Source organism: Notothenia coriiceps, unplaced genomic scaffold (assembly GCF_000735185.1).
Source record: "Notothenia coriiceps isolate Sejong01 unplaced genomic scaffold, NC01 NC01_scaffold00001281, whole genome shotgun sequence".
In the NCBI taxonomy this organism is placed as follows: Eukaryota; Metazoa; Chordata; class Actinopteri; order Perciformes; family Nototheniidae; genus Notothenia; species Notothenia coriiceps.
The window spans coordinates 6,662-19,088 of record NW_011333982.1 but is presented as its reverse complement, the minus strand read 5'-3'; the positions used below and the strand labels follow the sequence as shown (position 1 = coordinate 19,088).

Sequence of the window (12,427 nt, the reverse complement as noted above, 5' to 3'; positions counted from 1 at the left end):
CAATTACACAAACTGCTGCAATAAAGGAAAACAATCTTCATACAATTTGCATTAAAAAAAAAGCCAAAGGAAATTCTTATTTATTGTAGCTTGTTAGTGTAGCAAAAAAGGTATAATCTGTCCAGGGACTACAGATGAAAAATAGCCTCTTGGCTAACTCTGGCACATTTACACAAATGTTGATTAATGTGAACTGTCCCTGTTAAAATAAATGAATAAGTAAAAGTATAGATAAGAATAATTCAATTTCAGAATAAACAACATATGAAATGAACAATTGACTGGAAAAAGGGGCTATATGTTACTGTTTAATAACTCTAGATAAGACATGACTTAACAATGACAGATGATGTGAACAGAGAGACTGTAAAACAGAGACAGACGGGGAATACAAATTAATGAAATAAACTTAAATTTACCAGGCTNATTGTTTTTTTTTTTTTTATTAACCATTTTTTCCTCCTGGTCTCTCGCGCCCCCCCTGTCATGCCTCTGCGCCCCCCTGGGGGGGCGCGCCCCCCACTTTGAGAACCACTGGTTTAAAGCAACACAGGAACAGTAAAAAAAGATAACTGCTCAGTAATTAAGTGTGCACATAATAATTAACCACAAATAAAGCACACAAACGCACAGTTACACAAAGCCCTAAAACAAATTGACAGTGACTGTGTGTTCAGATCTGGATGCAGTCAGCTTAAAAACAAAAATCCTTCAAAAACATGCCTCGAACCATCATCATCTGACTAATCAAAGGATTTTTGGAGCGCTTGAACTGACAGAGAGACACTAATGGAAGTTTTTCCCGGTCTGACAGCGATAAAACATGAAAAATGAACGGAAAACCTCACCACTGTTCTGAGAGATGTTGACATCCACACGCAGCTCTGGCACCCTGCTGCCGGGGAAGTTCGCCACACAGCTGTAGGTAGCCAAGTCTCTGAACTTCATGTCAACAATCTCCAAGCTACTGGTGCCGGGTGCCATGTCTGGGTCACTGCGCAACAAGATCAGGCTATCCGAGTTGAAAACAGGTGCACCGTTCTTGTACCAGGTGTAGTTAACCTTGTCCTGTGGGGTGGCATCAACATGGCACGACAGCTTGAGGTCCCGACCCATCTGGATGGTCTCGCTGTCCTTGTTGGAGTCTGGTGTTATCTGGAAGGTCAGGTTACTCATTGCTGTGTGTGTGGGGTGAAGAAGCAGAGAGAAGAACCAGTTAAATAGAGGGTTCAGTGTCAGGCTGTCTGTGCTGGAGACTTGGATAACATCCCTGCTGAAGGGACTATTTCAAGAAAGAAATACCTGGGAGAAGACCAAATTGAAGGAATGAATATGAAGATAGTTAAAGTATATTTTCCTACTCCTTAAATGCTTGCACTTAATCTCCATAATCTTTCACTTTGTCAAAAAGGTATCTTTAATATAAAGCACCTCATGGAACTAATTCACATTTAGCCGATTCTACAAGAGATGTTTAATTTAACACACACACATACCTTTTGCCAATTAAATACAGAACTCAGGCAATAACTTATTGCAGCATTATGTAAAATTAAAGCTATAGATGGTAGCCAGGTAGTCCAAACTCAGAGGGTGGTGTGCTTTTAAAAAAATGTGTGAGTGAGTGAGCGAGTTAGTTAGTTAGTTGGTTGGTTGGTTAGTTTGTTAACTAGTTAGGCCAGTCTTGGAGCAACTATGAAGGGGGCGTGGCGTTGATAATAGTGTCCTTGTACTCCATGATTATTATACAGTATATATATATGTTTATTAATCTCTCCATTACCTTTTTTTATTTCAACATTTGCTAGACATATTTCTTTAACAGCAATACCGATTTTTAAGTTTGTTGAATATAAACAACCTTTTGATTTGACAAGATAGTGCACTTAGTTTTGACAGAATGGTTATTGAGAGATGATGAGAGTAAAAAAGAAATTAAAAGACAAATGGATGGACGTAGGAGGGGGAAGATGCCTAATACAGAACAGAAGATGAGTTTGTGACAAGCATGAAAGGCATTAGGAGGGGGCAGCCTGGCAAAAGAAAACCAAAGGGAAAAGGAAATTGAAGACCAAAGAGAGAAAGAAAGAGAGGGAAAAAATTGAGGAAGGAGAGAGAGACAAAAGGAGACAGAAACAGAATACAATAACAGGGGGAGAGGAGGAGGGGTGGGGAACAAAATCAAGGACAAAGAGTAACTCTCACACTGTCACATTTCATTTCCAGTTTCAAAGGCTGCGTTTCCCCAACAGATTTCCATGTTGAATACAAAACAGCTCTCTGTGTCCCCACTAAGGGGAGAGAAAGGCAGCGAGGAGGAGAGGAGGGCTTGATTTAAACTCCTTTCGAGCTTGTTAACAAGATGCTTGGGTGGAGATATGGATATGAAGCAGTGACCATATGTTTAAGATGATCCTGCAGCTTCACCTGGTTAGTGTGGATACAATGTTGTATGTGCATGTGATGTGTCTCTAGCCATGTGCATTTGAAACTGTGTCGCATTCCTACCTGCAGATTTGTATGCACTCATTAAACACGAGTGTGTGTGTGTGTGTGTGTGTGTGTGTGTGTGTGTGTGTGTGTGTGTGTGTGTCTCATTCACCGTCTTACCACCTGTGCTGGTTTGACGATGCGTTCAGGCCCATTAAGCTAACAAGAGAAACCCATCCAGCATACGTTCTCTACAGTGTTAACTAACAGAAGAGACTGTCGCTAATTGCTTCCACTGCAGTCTAACTAATTGGAGTGAATAAAGATGATTAAAAGGGACTAAAAATAGCCAGAGGGGAGGGAAAATGGAAAGCTTCTGTTTTAATGGCAGGGGAATTAGAAAAAGAGCGATACTTAACCCGCCTATTCTGACAAGATTCACATCAGCTCTCTTTAATGATGGATCAACCGCACGCGTGTCACACAACACACACATACACACACACACACACACACACACACATTCTGTACACGCAAAAATGAATATGTGCCGCATTCACACATTAAAGTTGATGAATAAAGCTAGTAATGACTGGACAGATGGTTCTTTTCATTTTCTGTAAGGGAAATTGTTTAATCTTTAAATACTCTGTATGGACAGCGACGAAAGTGAGGAAAATCATAAAAATATGTGTTTAATTTTTTGGAGAATACTAAAGTGTGTATTTGTAATACAAGTCACAACTAAAAATACAAAGGAAAGCATGTATTATTTCTAGTTTCAAATATTGTAAACCTTACCAACCTTAACATTTGCTGGATGAACACAGCATGAAGTACGCCAAGTTAGGACCCATAACTTTGTACACAAATCGGTAGTCCAACAGAAATATGCACAAACAAACCATCAACCCTCTAAACACTCCCATAAACAACAGATCTGGTACCTTCTGTTCCTCTATCACCTTGGGATAAACACACACACACACACACACACACACACACACACACACACACACACACACACACACACACACACACACACACACACACACACACACACACACACACACACACAGTAACATGTGTTACTCACTCCTGACAACCAGATTGACGTTCTTGCGGGCCTGGTTGCCCACGTTGTTGTAAGCCGTACAGTTGTAGAAACCAGCGTCGGTCGGTGTGACCGCCCGCAGATTGAGCGTTGGCCCTCGAACTTGTGCGCTGAGGGGAAGGGGCGACCACCTCAGGGTGGGGAGGGGGAAACCTGCCGTCACCTCACAGGTTAGGAGCACATCCTGCCCGGGGTCCACCACCACTGTGTCGTTCACTGACAGCCGGATCATTGGGGGAGCTGAGAGGGAAAACACAGGAGAGAAAAAAGGATTACATGAGGCTCAAAACATTTCCTCTGTGGTTTCGTACAATAGTTGTTTTTCTTGAGTTTCGCAACTCTTGTACAAGATTGGTGGTTATTACTGGCGCTGTCATGCTGACACCTACGGTTACCTCTGTTTCTGCACAAGATGAAGGAATGTTTCTCAGTGGGATTGCAGGATGGTTACAGGATTTTGCGTGTAGTGATGACATTGTTTTAAAGTGAAAAAGGGAGTATTTGTCAATGTGGGTGTGTGAGTATAATATAATGCACAGAAAAACGAATTCCTTCAATATTAGGTTCTGCTCTACCAATAGGCCTACCAGTTTTCTTGTTTATTATAAAGTTAATATACAGAGGTGGGATGTAACTAAGTTCATTTACCCAAGTATTGAGATACTTGTACTTATTGTAGTATTTACATTGTATGCTACTTTGTACTTCTACTCCACTACAATTCAGGGGAAAATTGTTTACTTTAACTCCACATTTTGTATTTGATACCTTTAGTTACTTGAAATGTGCCGATCTGCATAATGAGTCATTTAAGTATATTTTGATGAAAATACTTTTATACTTTTACATGTAACAAAGTATTCCTACACTCTGGTACTTCTACTTTTGCTCAAGTACAAGATCTGATTGCTTTTCACACCTCTGGATGCATCAAGCTCAACCCTTTCTTGATTTAAGAATCTAAAGAAACACAAGCAAAACCTGACCTTCATACAAATAAGCAAACAAAAGCTGTTCATGTTCTCTAATGTTACGTTTTGTAATTTGTTCTGACTGCAAATGCAATGCAGTGTAAGTGTTATTGTGTGTCTCATTACACACTAATCAGTACATTTGAAGGTAATTCATGGCTTGTCCCCCTGCTTTCTCATGCCCCTTATCTTCCCAAAGCTACCGTGTCATTTCCTATGACTGCTCTAACAGGAAAAGTACAGGATGACCCAAAATGCAACTACAGAGGTGGAAAAAAATCCTGTTGCCAGACAAAGATCGATTGGACCTAAGCAGTTTCAAATACAAAAAAGGGCAGAGCAGTGGGAGAGAGGGCCAGAAACACTATGAACGCAAGGAAGGAGGGCATTAAAGACAGGACTGGAGCAGGGAAGGGGGGAAAGGGCCAAAAGGAAGAAAATATTAATCTTCTAAAAGGTGTTTTGGAGAGAGAGAGAGAGAGAGAGAGAACAGAAAAACAAACATTCACACACACACCTTGATAAATTAAGGGCATTAACAGTCACATTTAAAGAGCATCTTGCAGGGTTTTTTTTTCTACATTTATGCTTAAACTTGCTTGAAAATTACAATTAAAAAAGTGAATGCAGGATTTGATATGTTTTACGAGACATAAGGGCAGGAATTCAGAGGGAAAGGAGCAATTTTGAACTCTGCTCTTGAAAAACGGCTTTTTTTAAAGGTCATACGTCAAACGCGTCATATTACATCACAAAGGGTAAACATCTCCGCTCTCTGACCGCGGGTATAGTTAGTAGTTGCTTTGAGTTGAGCGGTTGTGTTTTAGTGAGCTGGTATTTTTCGGTAGTTTTACATTGTATTTCACCATTTGTAATCATGGTGCAGTATTGTGTTTGTGCAGGTTGCACAAATACCAGCTTGTCAGGACATCGAGTCCACAGTAAAAAGGACCAGAGCTAGCATTCGTTCCTGGGTGTGTTGTGCATCCACCTCCCTGCAACACATACTCTCCACAGCTTTATCAGGAAACCGTATTACATCTCTCTCCCCCCCCCTTTGCTGCTCTCTCTCTCTCCCCTCCGGTACACGGCACCGTAAGACATAGTGTGGAGTTGCATTAGGTAACGCTGTGGTGGCTGTACTGCTCCAGCCGTCTCCTTTGTGTTTGTTTGTTTCCCCCTGTCTGTGTCGTTTGTGTGGGCGTGGTGGCTGTCACTCCTGGCTCCCGGCTCAACCTCCACTCACCTGCTGCAATCAGCTGTGCACCCTCCCCGACTACACACCTGCTTTCCATCAAGCCATTTACAACGGCATATCAACGGAGGCTCCACAACCTTTCTCCGCCAGATCGTCAAGTATCAGCCGTATCTCGCGTCTCTCCTCCGGTACACAGCACCGTAGTGTGGAGTTGCATTAGGTAACGCGAGATACGGCTGATACTTGCGCATNGCATTTAGTTTCTGTTATGGATCAGTATCAACAGTTCCTGCCAGTAACTTTTGCACTTATTATCAATGCTACTGTTAGTTATAGCCTGATATATGATAGCAACTTCACAATGTTGTGATGTGACTTTAGCTAACATTCTGTAGCTAACGCCGGTCACTCACCAAGATAGCTGCCCAGTTCTTCACTGGTTCTCCTCGCACCACAGCTCAATTTCTCTCCGATGGCCGTTATTTCTTCTAATCCTTGGCTGCTCCTGGTCTCTTGGACGCCTAGCAGGCTCATAATTATAAGGTTGTGGTCCGTCATATGCATTCGAATATTCATGTTCAACTTCTTCTGTGTCTTCTGTGTCGAAACTAGCATTGGGATCCATGTTTATTAATACGTTACACCGGCCGCTCTCCCCCTTGTGTCCCCCGTGTTACGTCACACGCGGGAGGTCACGCGCCGAGGCTTTTTTATGTGGAAGTGAACATTTCTTACAAAAACGACGCCAGATGTCACTGTAGTGTATATTTCTGTATATTTTTTTGAAAATCTAGTGTATTCATCATTTTCCTACACATTTATTCACAGGTGTCTTTAACCTGGAAGTTGCTCTTTAAAACATCTAAAGAGAATGCTTAGTTGAGTACTCTTACAACAGCTTTCTCTCAGTCTGTAAACCCAGAAATCCCCTGGTATATGTGCATTGCATTCACACTATAAGAGTGGAGTTACAGTTTTAAGCGTTTAGTTTGACTTAAACCAGGAAACGTTGTTTTAATAGTGCAAATACTGTATGGAAGCATGTATGTAAATATTATCTGCATAATTAATCTTATATAATAGCTCTATCAGTTAAGTGTGGCAATTAGATATAATGTATTTCAGAGTACCAAATCACTCATAATGTATGGTCATATAATGTAGAATTTTGCCCTTAGCACACATGCAAAGTAATCAGAATAAAAATAACCATCTGCAATTCATCTGTTCTCACAAATGTGCTCGCCTTACTCAACTGTTACAATTGTTTTTGTACTTAAAATCAAAGGAAAATGTGAATTTGTGAAAGACAAACCCAAAGAAACCAAATACTACTGTACAGTTACTGCATTTAAATCAATTGCAATGCTTTTTCAAAAAAATACTTTATATTTTTCTTGATAGTATTGAGCTACTTTAGTGCCAGCTACAAAATAAAACTACCTCTAGCAAGCGGCAGCTGGGAATTGTGGTTTTTGTTAAACCCCTAAATGGTTTTACTGGCATACTTTGCCCATAATAATTCCAGCAAATTGGGTTTTGTGGTTAAGCATCTGTTTGTTAAACAGGGCCCTTAATATTGCATATATTAGTATAATCTTAATTTGTATATTAAGCATCAAACTGAGCCATTGAAACCCTCTACATCACATAGGTGCAATGCTACCTGCAGCATCTTGTAATAGTTCTTCTGGATATCACGGGGTGTCAGTGGGGTGAGGGCAGTGACCAACATGTCACCTGTTTAAATCCCTCAAGTGGCTACAAAACGTTTTTGTTGGAGTAATATTTGAACTCTCCTCCTCTCTCATCAACTGCTGTAAAAACCACCCTGGGGGCAAAGCAGTCAAGCCTCAGTTTTTCAACCAGAGCTGCTTCACTGGCCACGAGTTACTAATCTGTGCTGGTACTGTTGAGCTCTTTGGTGCGAAATCCTGTCTGTGTGTTTAGCCATCTTATGTAAGGAATTTGTAGCAGCATAAAAGACGCAAAAACAAGGTTCGTCAACCTGCCTCTATGATTAATGTACATACTCCCTTTTACACTGCCATGTCGACAGGATAATAATGTCGGTTTTCCTGTAGGAGGTCTGTAAGACATCACGCAACAGGTTGTATAATAACCATATAAAGAAGCATCGCTCCGTTGAGACACTCCCAGGGTTATTTCATACTTGGCTACTGAGCTTGTGGAGCACATTTTCCAAATGATTCTGTATATTAATTTAAAGGAAACACACACACACACACACACACACAAACAGACACACACTCACACACACACACACACACACACACACACACACACACACACATTTTATTTGTATTACTCACACACACACACACACACACATAAAGAGATAGAGCTACCAACACCTTCTTTATTTGCGAAAGTGAATTCATTCCAATTCAGCGGATGAAGAAAGCTGAAAGAGGCTTACATTCTCTAATAGGTTTAGACGCTTGTAGAAAATAAACCAATCCAACCTCAGAGTCAGAGCCAGGTGAGCCAAGTGCAACCTGAGTAAAAAATGATCTGCTGCAAAATGTGAAGGCGGTTACCTCTTTCTACAATTTTTCAATACTTGTTATAGGGTGCCTGGCAATAAAGGGCCTTGAGGACACAGTATTGTGCACTTCCATATACCGTGTCTTGTGATAATCCTGTAGACATTCATAAAGCAAGTTTTCAGTTGTAGGTATAATGTTTAATGAGCCTTTGAGTCGTGAACCTGCTTACAGTTATCAGAGGTGAAACGATTATAATTATTATCTTTCTTTACAATTATCTTATAATCTCTCCTTTTGATGCTCATTTGCATTTGCTTATTCCATTGAGACGAATGAGAGTAAAGTAGTATAATAATAGTAAATATTTGTATTATAGCAAATATTATCTTTGCTTATGCTTGCCTGGTTAATGAATCACTAGTGTGTAATGCTTTGTGTGTGTTTTTTGAAAAAAGAGCTTTATCTATACATTAGGACCTTTCACACCAAGTACTTTGCCGTACTTAGTTCATCAGAACTCTTTAGCTCTGATGAACTAAAGAGCAGATCGCGTTCACACCGGAATAAGTCCCTGAGGGAGGGTTAGTCAAACGAAGCCGCTGACGTCACTTCTTCTGCTTTGGGTTTACTGGCAGGCCGCAAACAACTTCACGGCCTATACTGCCACCCGAAGTTCCCGGCCGGAAGTCCCCGGAGTTAGCCTTCCGAGTAAATCGCCAGAACGCCGACACCTCCTCATCTCCACCGCTCCCACATTTTATTTTGTGTTGCCATAAGTTAGTCTCTCTCCGTTGGTGCGCTGGGCTAATGCTAATGCTAATAATATTAATGCGAGCAAATAAAATGGCGGCTTCACAAAACATTTTGGGAGTTTTACGGGGCGTGGTTTGCAAACCGCCCAGCCAATCAGAAATAGGAACCTTTTTCTCCCATGAAAGTACCTTCTCTCTAGCAGGGACTGAAAAGAGGGTGGAAAGGTTCTCATGAACTAAGTTCTAGTTCCAGATCTTTTTGGTGTGAACGCCGTTTTCAGAACTGTACAGTATATATTCGGATTAAGCTTTTTTATCATAGCAGGGACACTTTGTGTTTCCTTACACATTTGAGGTCTTATTTGAGCACCTCTGCAGTCAGCAGATTAGGAGGAAGTTCAAAGGTCAGTTGCTGATCCTTCTTGAAAACAGGGCTAAAACAGTCAAAGATACATTTTCTAACTACTCATCTTTTTTTCTGAAGCCAAATGCCAATTTCGGTTTGACAATCCTGAATCAAAAAGAACAAGATGTGATTGCATTTGCATTTGATGTTATATTTCAATGTGTATTTTATTAGTTTGAATATGTGCAAAATAGCATATTCAATGTCTTTCAGTGTCTCTTTCCATATTTGTATTCATTCTTGCAGATCTATGCATGATTATCCATGCAGAATCTATCATGATCACATCGTCGTATAAAGTAAATGTCTATCAAAACACACTCTTTTTTAATAAATGATCCAATTAATACTCGATTAAATATGTTTACCTGTATTAGAAGCCAATTGTTTGTAAGGTATTGAATAGTCCAAACATGTTAATACATAATTTAGAGTGAGGGATTATCCTAGGAATTAAAAAATGAAACACTATTGTCAATATTAAGCTATTACTCGGACGATACAATATTAATGACTGTGTTTTTAACCATTATGTTCCCTTGAGCAATTAATTTAGTTAGTCATACATTATGTAAGCATGGACGTGTGTTCACTTATTAAATAGTGTTTCCTTTCTTTAAACAAAACATCTGTTTACCATGAATCCCATTGAATTGAATCTTCCCCCTTATCTAAGGATGTACATAAACAGAAAATGCACAGGATCTTATCGGCTTCGCTCCGAGAACATTTTCCTTTTAACTGTACCAAAGGTCCTTACTGAACTTGGGAAAAGGGCGCTCAGTTACGCTGCCCCTCAAGCTTGGAACCTGCTTCAAACTGAGCTGAAGCTCAGAGAGCTGTTCTCATTAAACACACTCAAAGCAACTTTAACTGACCTTGAAGCAGGCCGCTGTGTCTGTAAATGCTTTGGCTTTGGTGTATGACTGTGTTTTGATTGTGTGTGTTTTTAATTGTCTGTAACTGTAAAACTGTCTGAAACTGTGCTGTTACCATTCTTGGGCCAGGACTATCTTGAAAAAGAGATTTTTAATCTCAATGAGACCTATCCTGGTTAAATAAAGGTAAAATAAATAATAATAAAAAAACAATTGTTGTACATAACATATAAATATTTATATTCGAGCTATTTGAAGAAGTGTACTTGTGTTCTTTTAAATTACTCTGGAAGACCCAAAGAGGAGAATCCAGGCTTTAATCGACCTGAGAGAGAGTTAATCCTCAGTGAGGGAGCGACCCCACAGAGTACAGGAAGCAGTTCATTCCTCTAATAGACTTTGGTCCGTTCATCCCTTCAACTAATCTCCTTTTTTAACAGATTGCAATCGCCATAATGAAAGAGGTGCAGAGAGGCTCAACAACTAGTTTACAGACGCTTATTCTCCAACATACACCCAGACACCCTTCTACTCATTTACATGGGTGACAACAATTGTTCATGCAAATACTCTCACTAACAGGACAGCTCTTTAGCTAACCTCACTAGTGATGGCTCTCAAGCTGACAAGACACTTCTCTTGTGTAACAACTTCAATCAGCGCATAAATAGCACTGTCCACCTTCATTGTATCAAATCAGAACGCTATGAGAGGAAACCCCCGTAGGTCTGAAGAGCTTTCTAAGTGTTCAACAACCCTGCATGGAAACGGTGTAGCTCTCCGTTAAATACAGATAGAATAAAATAGAGTATCAGTGCGTTTGGGAATATATTGAAGCCCTGTATGTTGTCATAATTGATTATACCCGCATTTTGAAGTCCATTAATCAACGAGTGTATGCATGCAGCTCATGTGGTTTTCATCTGAGGGCCCTGGTGTTCTACATGAATTGAAAACATTTGCAAGTCAGGTTAATTGGATTCTAAATGAGCTATAGGTGATTTATAAGGCAAACAGTATAAACAAACGCTACAAATTAATACATGAATAAACAAATTGAAATTCTAAGAGCAGAAAAGGCAAAATGACAAAATCTGGGATGAAGACAAAATAAAATAAAGATCGCTATATGTGAAGCAAGAAGAGGATGGGGGGGGGGGCTGAGGATTTGAAAAATTATAGCTTCAATTTCCAGGGGATGTGTGGGTGACGGTAACGGTGGGATCAGCCAGGGCTCTTCCCAAAGTAATGGGATTTATGTGCAGCACAGCGGTTTACAACCAGGTAACAAATGCCTCTCTCTTCCACATTCACCCTCCCCTCACTCCCCCTCTTCCCTTTCCTTGCAGTCAGTTTGTCACCTCTGTATCTTTAATATCAACCTGCTCCTGTCTATAAACCCGGTTCTCATTCTTTTTGCGTTTTTTGTTCACTGCACTCTCGATGACTTGCTTCCTCTCATGCTCACTGATTTCAGATTACGGTAAATTGGGGGAAATCAGCTGGAAATAAAAATGTTGGTTTTAATAGAGGTGTACTGTGTGCTGATAGTTGCTATGTGTATTTCATACAAGTGAACATTACATGGAACTTTAAGTCACTCCTAAATAAGCTGAGGCAGCAGGATTGTCGAAAGCAACCAAAAGGATTCTGGTGACAACACAAGAAAATGATTCAGGTTTTTATTTTTGAAAATGGAGCATTGGTGGTTATTACCTCTATGTAGTCATGGTACCCTGAGGCATGGTGGGGAGATGTATGTACTTTGAATCCAATGCATAATGCCCAACACTTTACTCTGACTTTGAGGTATTATATGTATTTAGGAATTATATAATATGCAATAAAAAATGAGGACACTGCTTTGAGGCATCATAAAATAAAACCAAGACAATCACAAAAAACAACAGAAAATGTAAGCTATTTTTTATGTAAATGTATGTGTGTGTGTGTGTGTGTGTGTGTGTGTGTGTGTGTGTGTGTGTGTGTGTGTGTGTGTGTGTGTGTGTGTGTGTGTGTGTAGTCTTTGCTCTTCACTGTCTAGAGAACTGAGCCATGAGCATTTACATCCACAGTGAATGGATATCGATGAAAGTATGTGAACATCAGCTGTCTGTAAAGGGCAATTACTCTAGATGAAAATTAACACCACAGGAGGAAAGGAATTG

The 12,427-nt window shown here is 40.1% G+C and overlaps 1 protein-coding gene across 1 annotated transcript in view; it reads right to left on the bottom strand.

The window, feature by feature from the left end:
* mdga1 (MAM domain containing glycosylphosphatidylinositol anchor 1) overlaps positions 1–12,427 on the bottom strand; it is a gene marked incomplete at both ends in the record, with an annotated part of 36,402 nt that overhangs the window by 18,123 nt on the left and 5,852 nt on the right. Inside the window, 2 exons of the mRNA XM_010787890.1 lie at positions 849–1,178; positions 3,527–3,784. Of these exons, the coding sequence (XP_010786192.1) occupies positions 849–1,178; positions 3,527–3,784 (588 nt within the window). The remainder of the gene's footprint in view (positions 1–848; positions 1,179–3,526; positions 3,785–12,427) is intronic.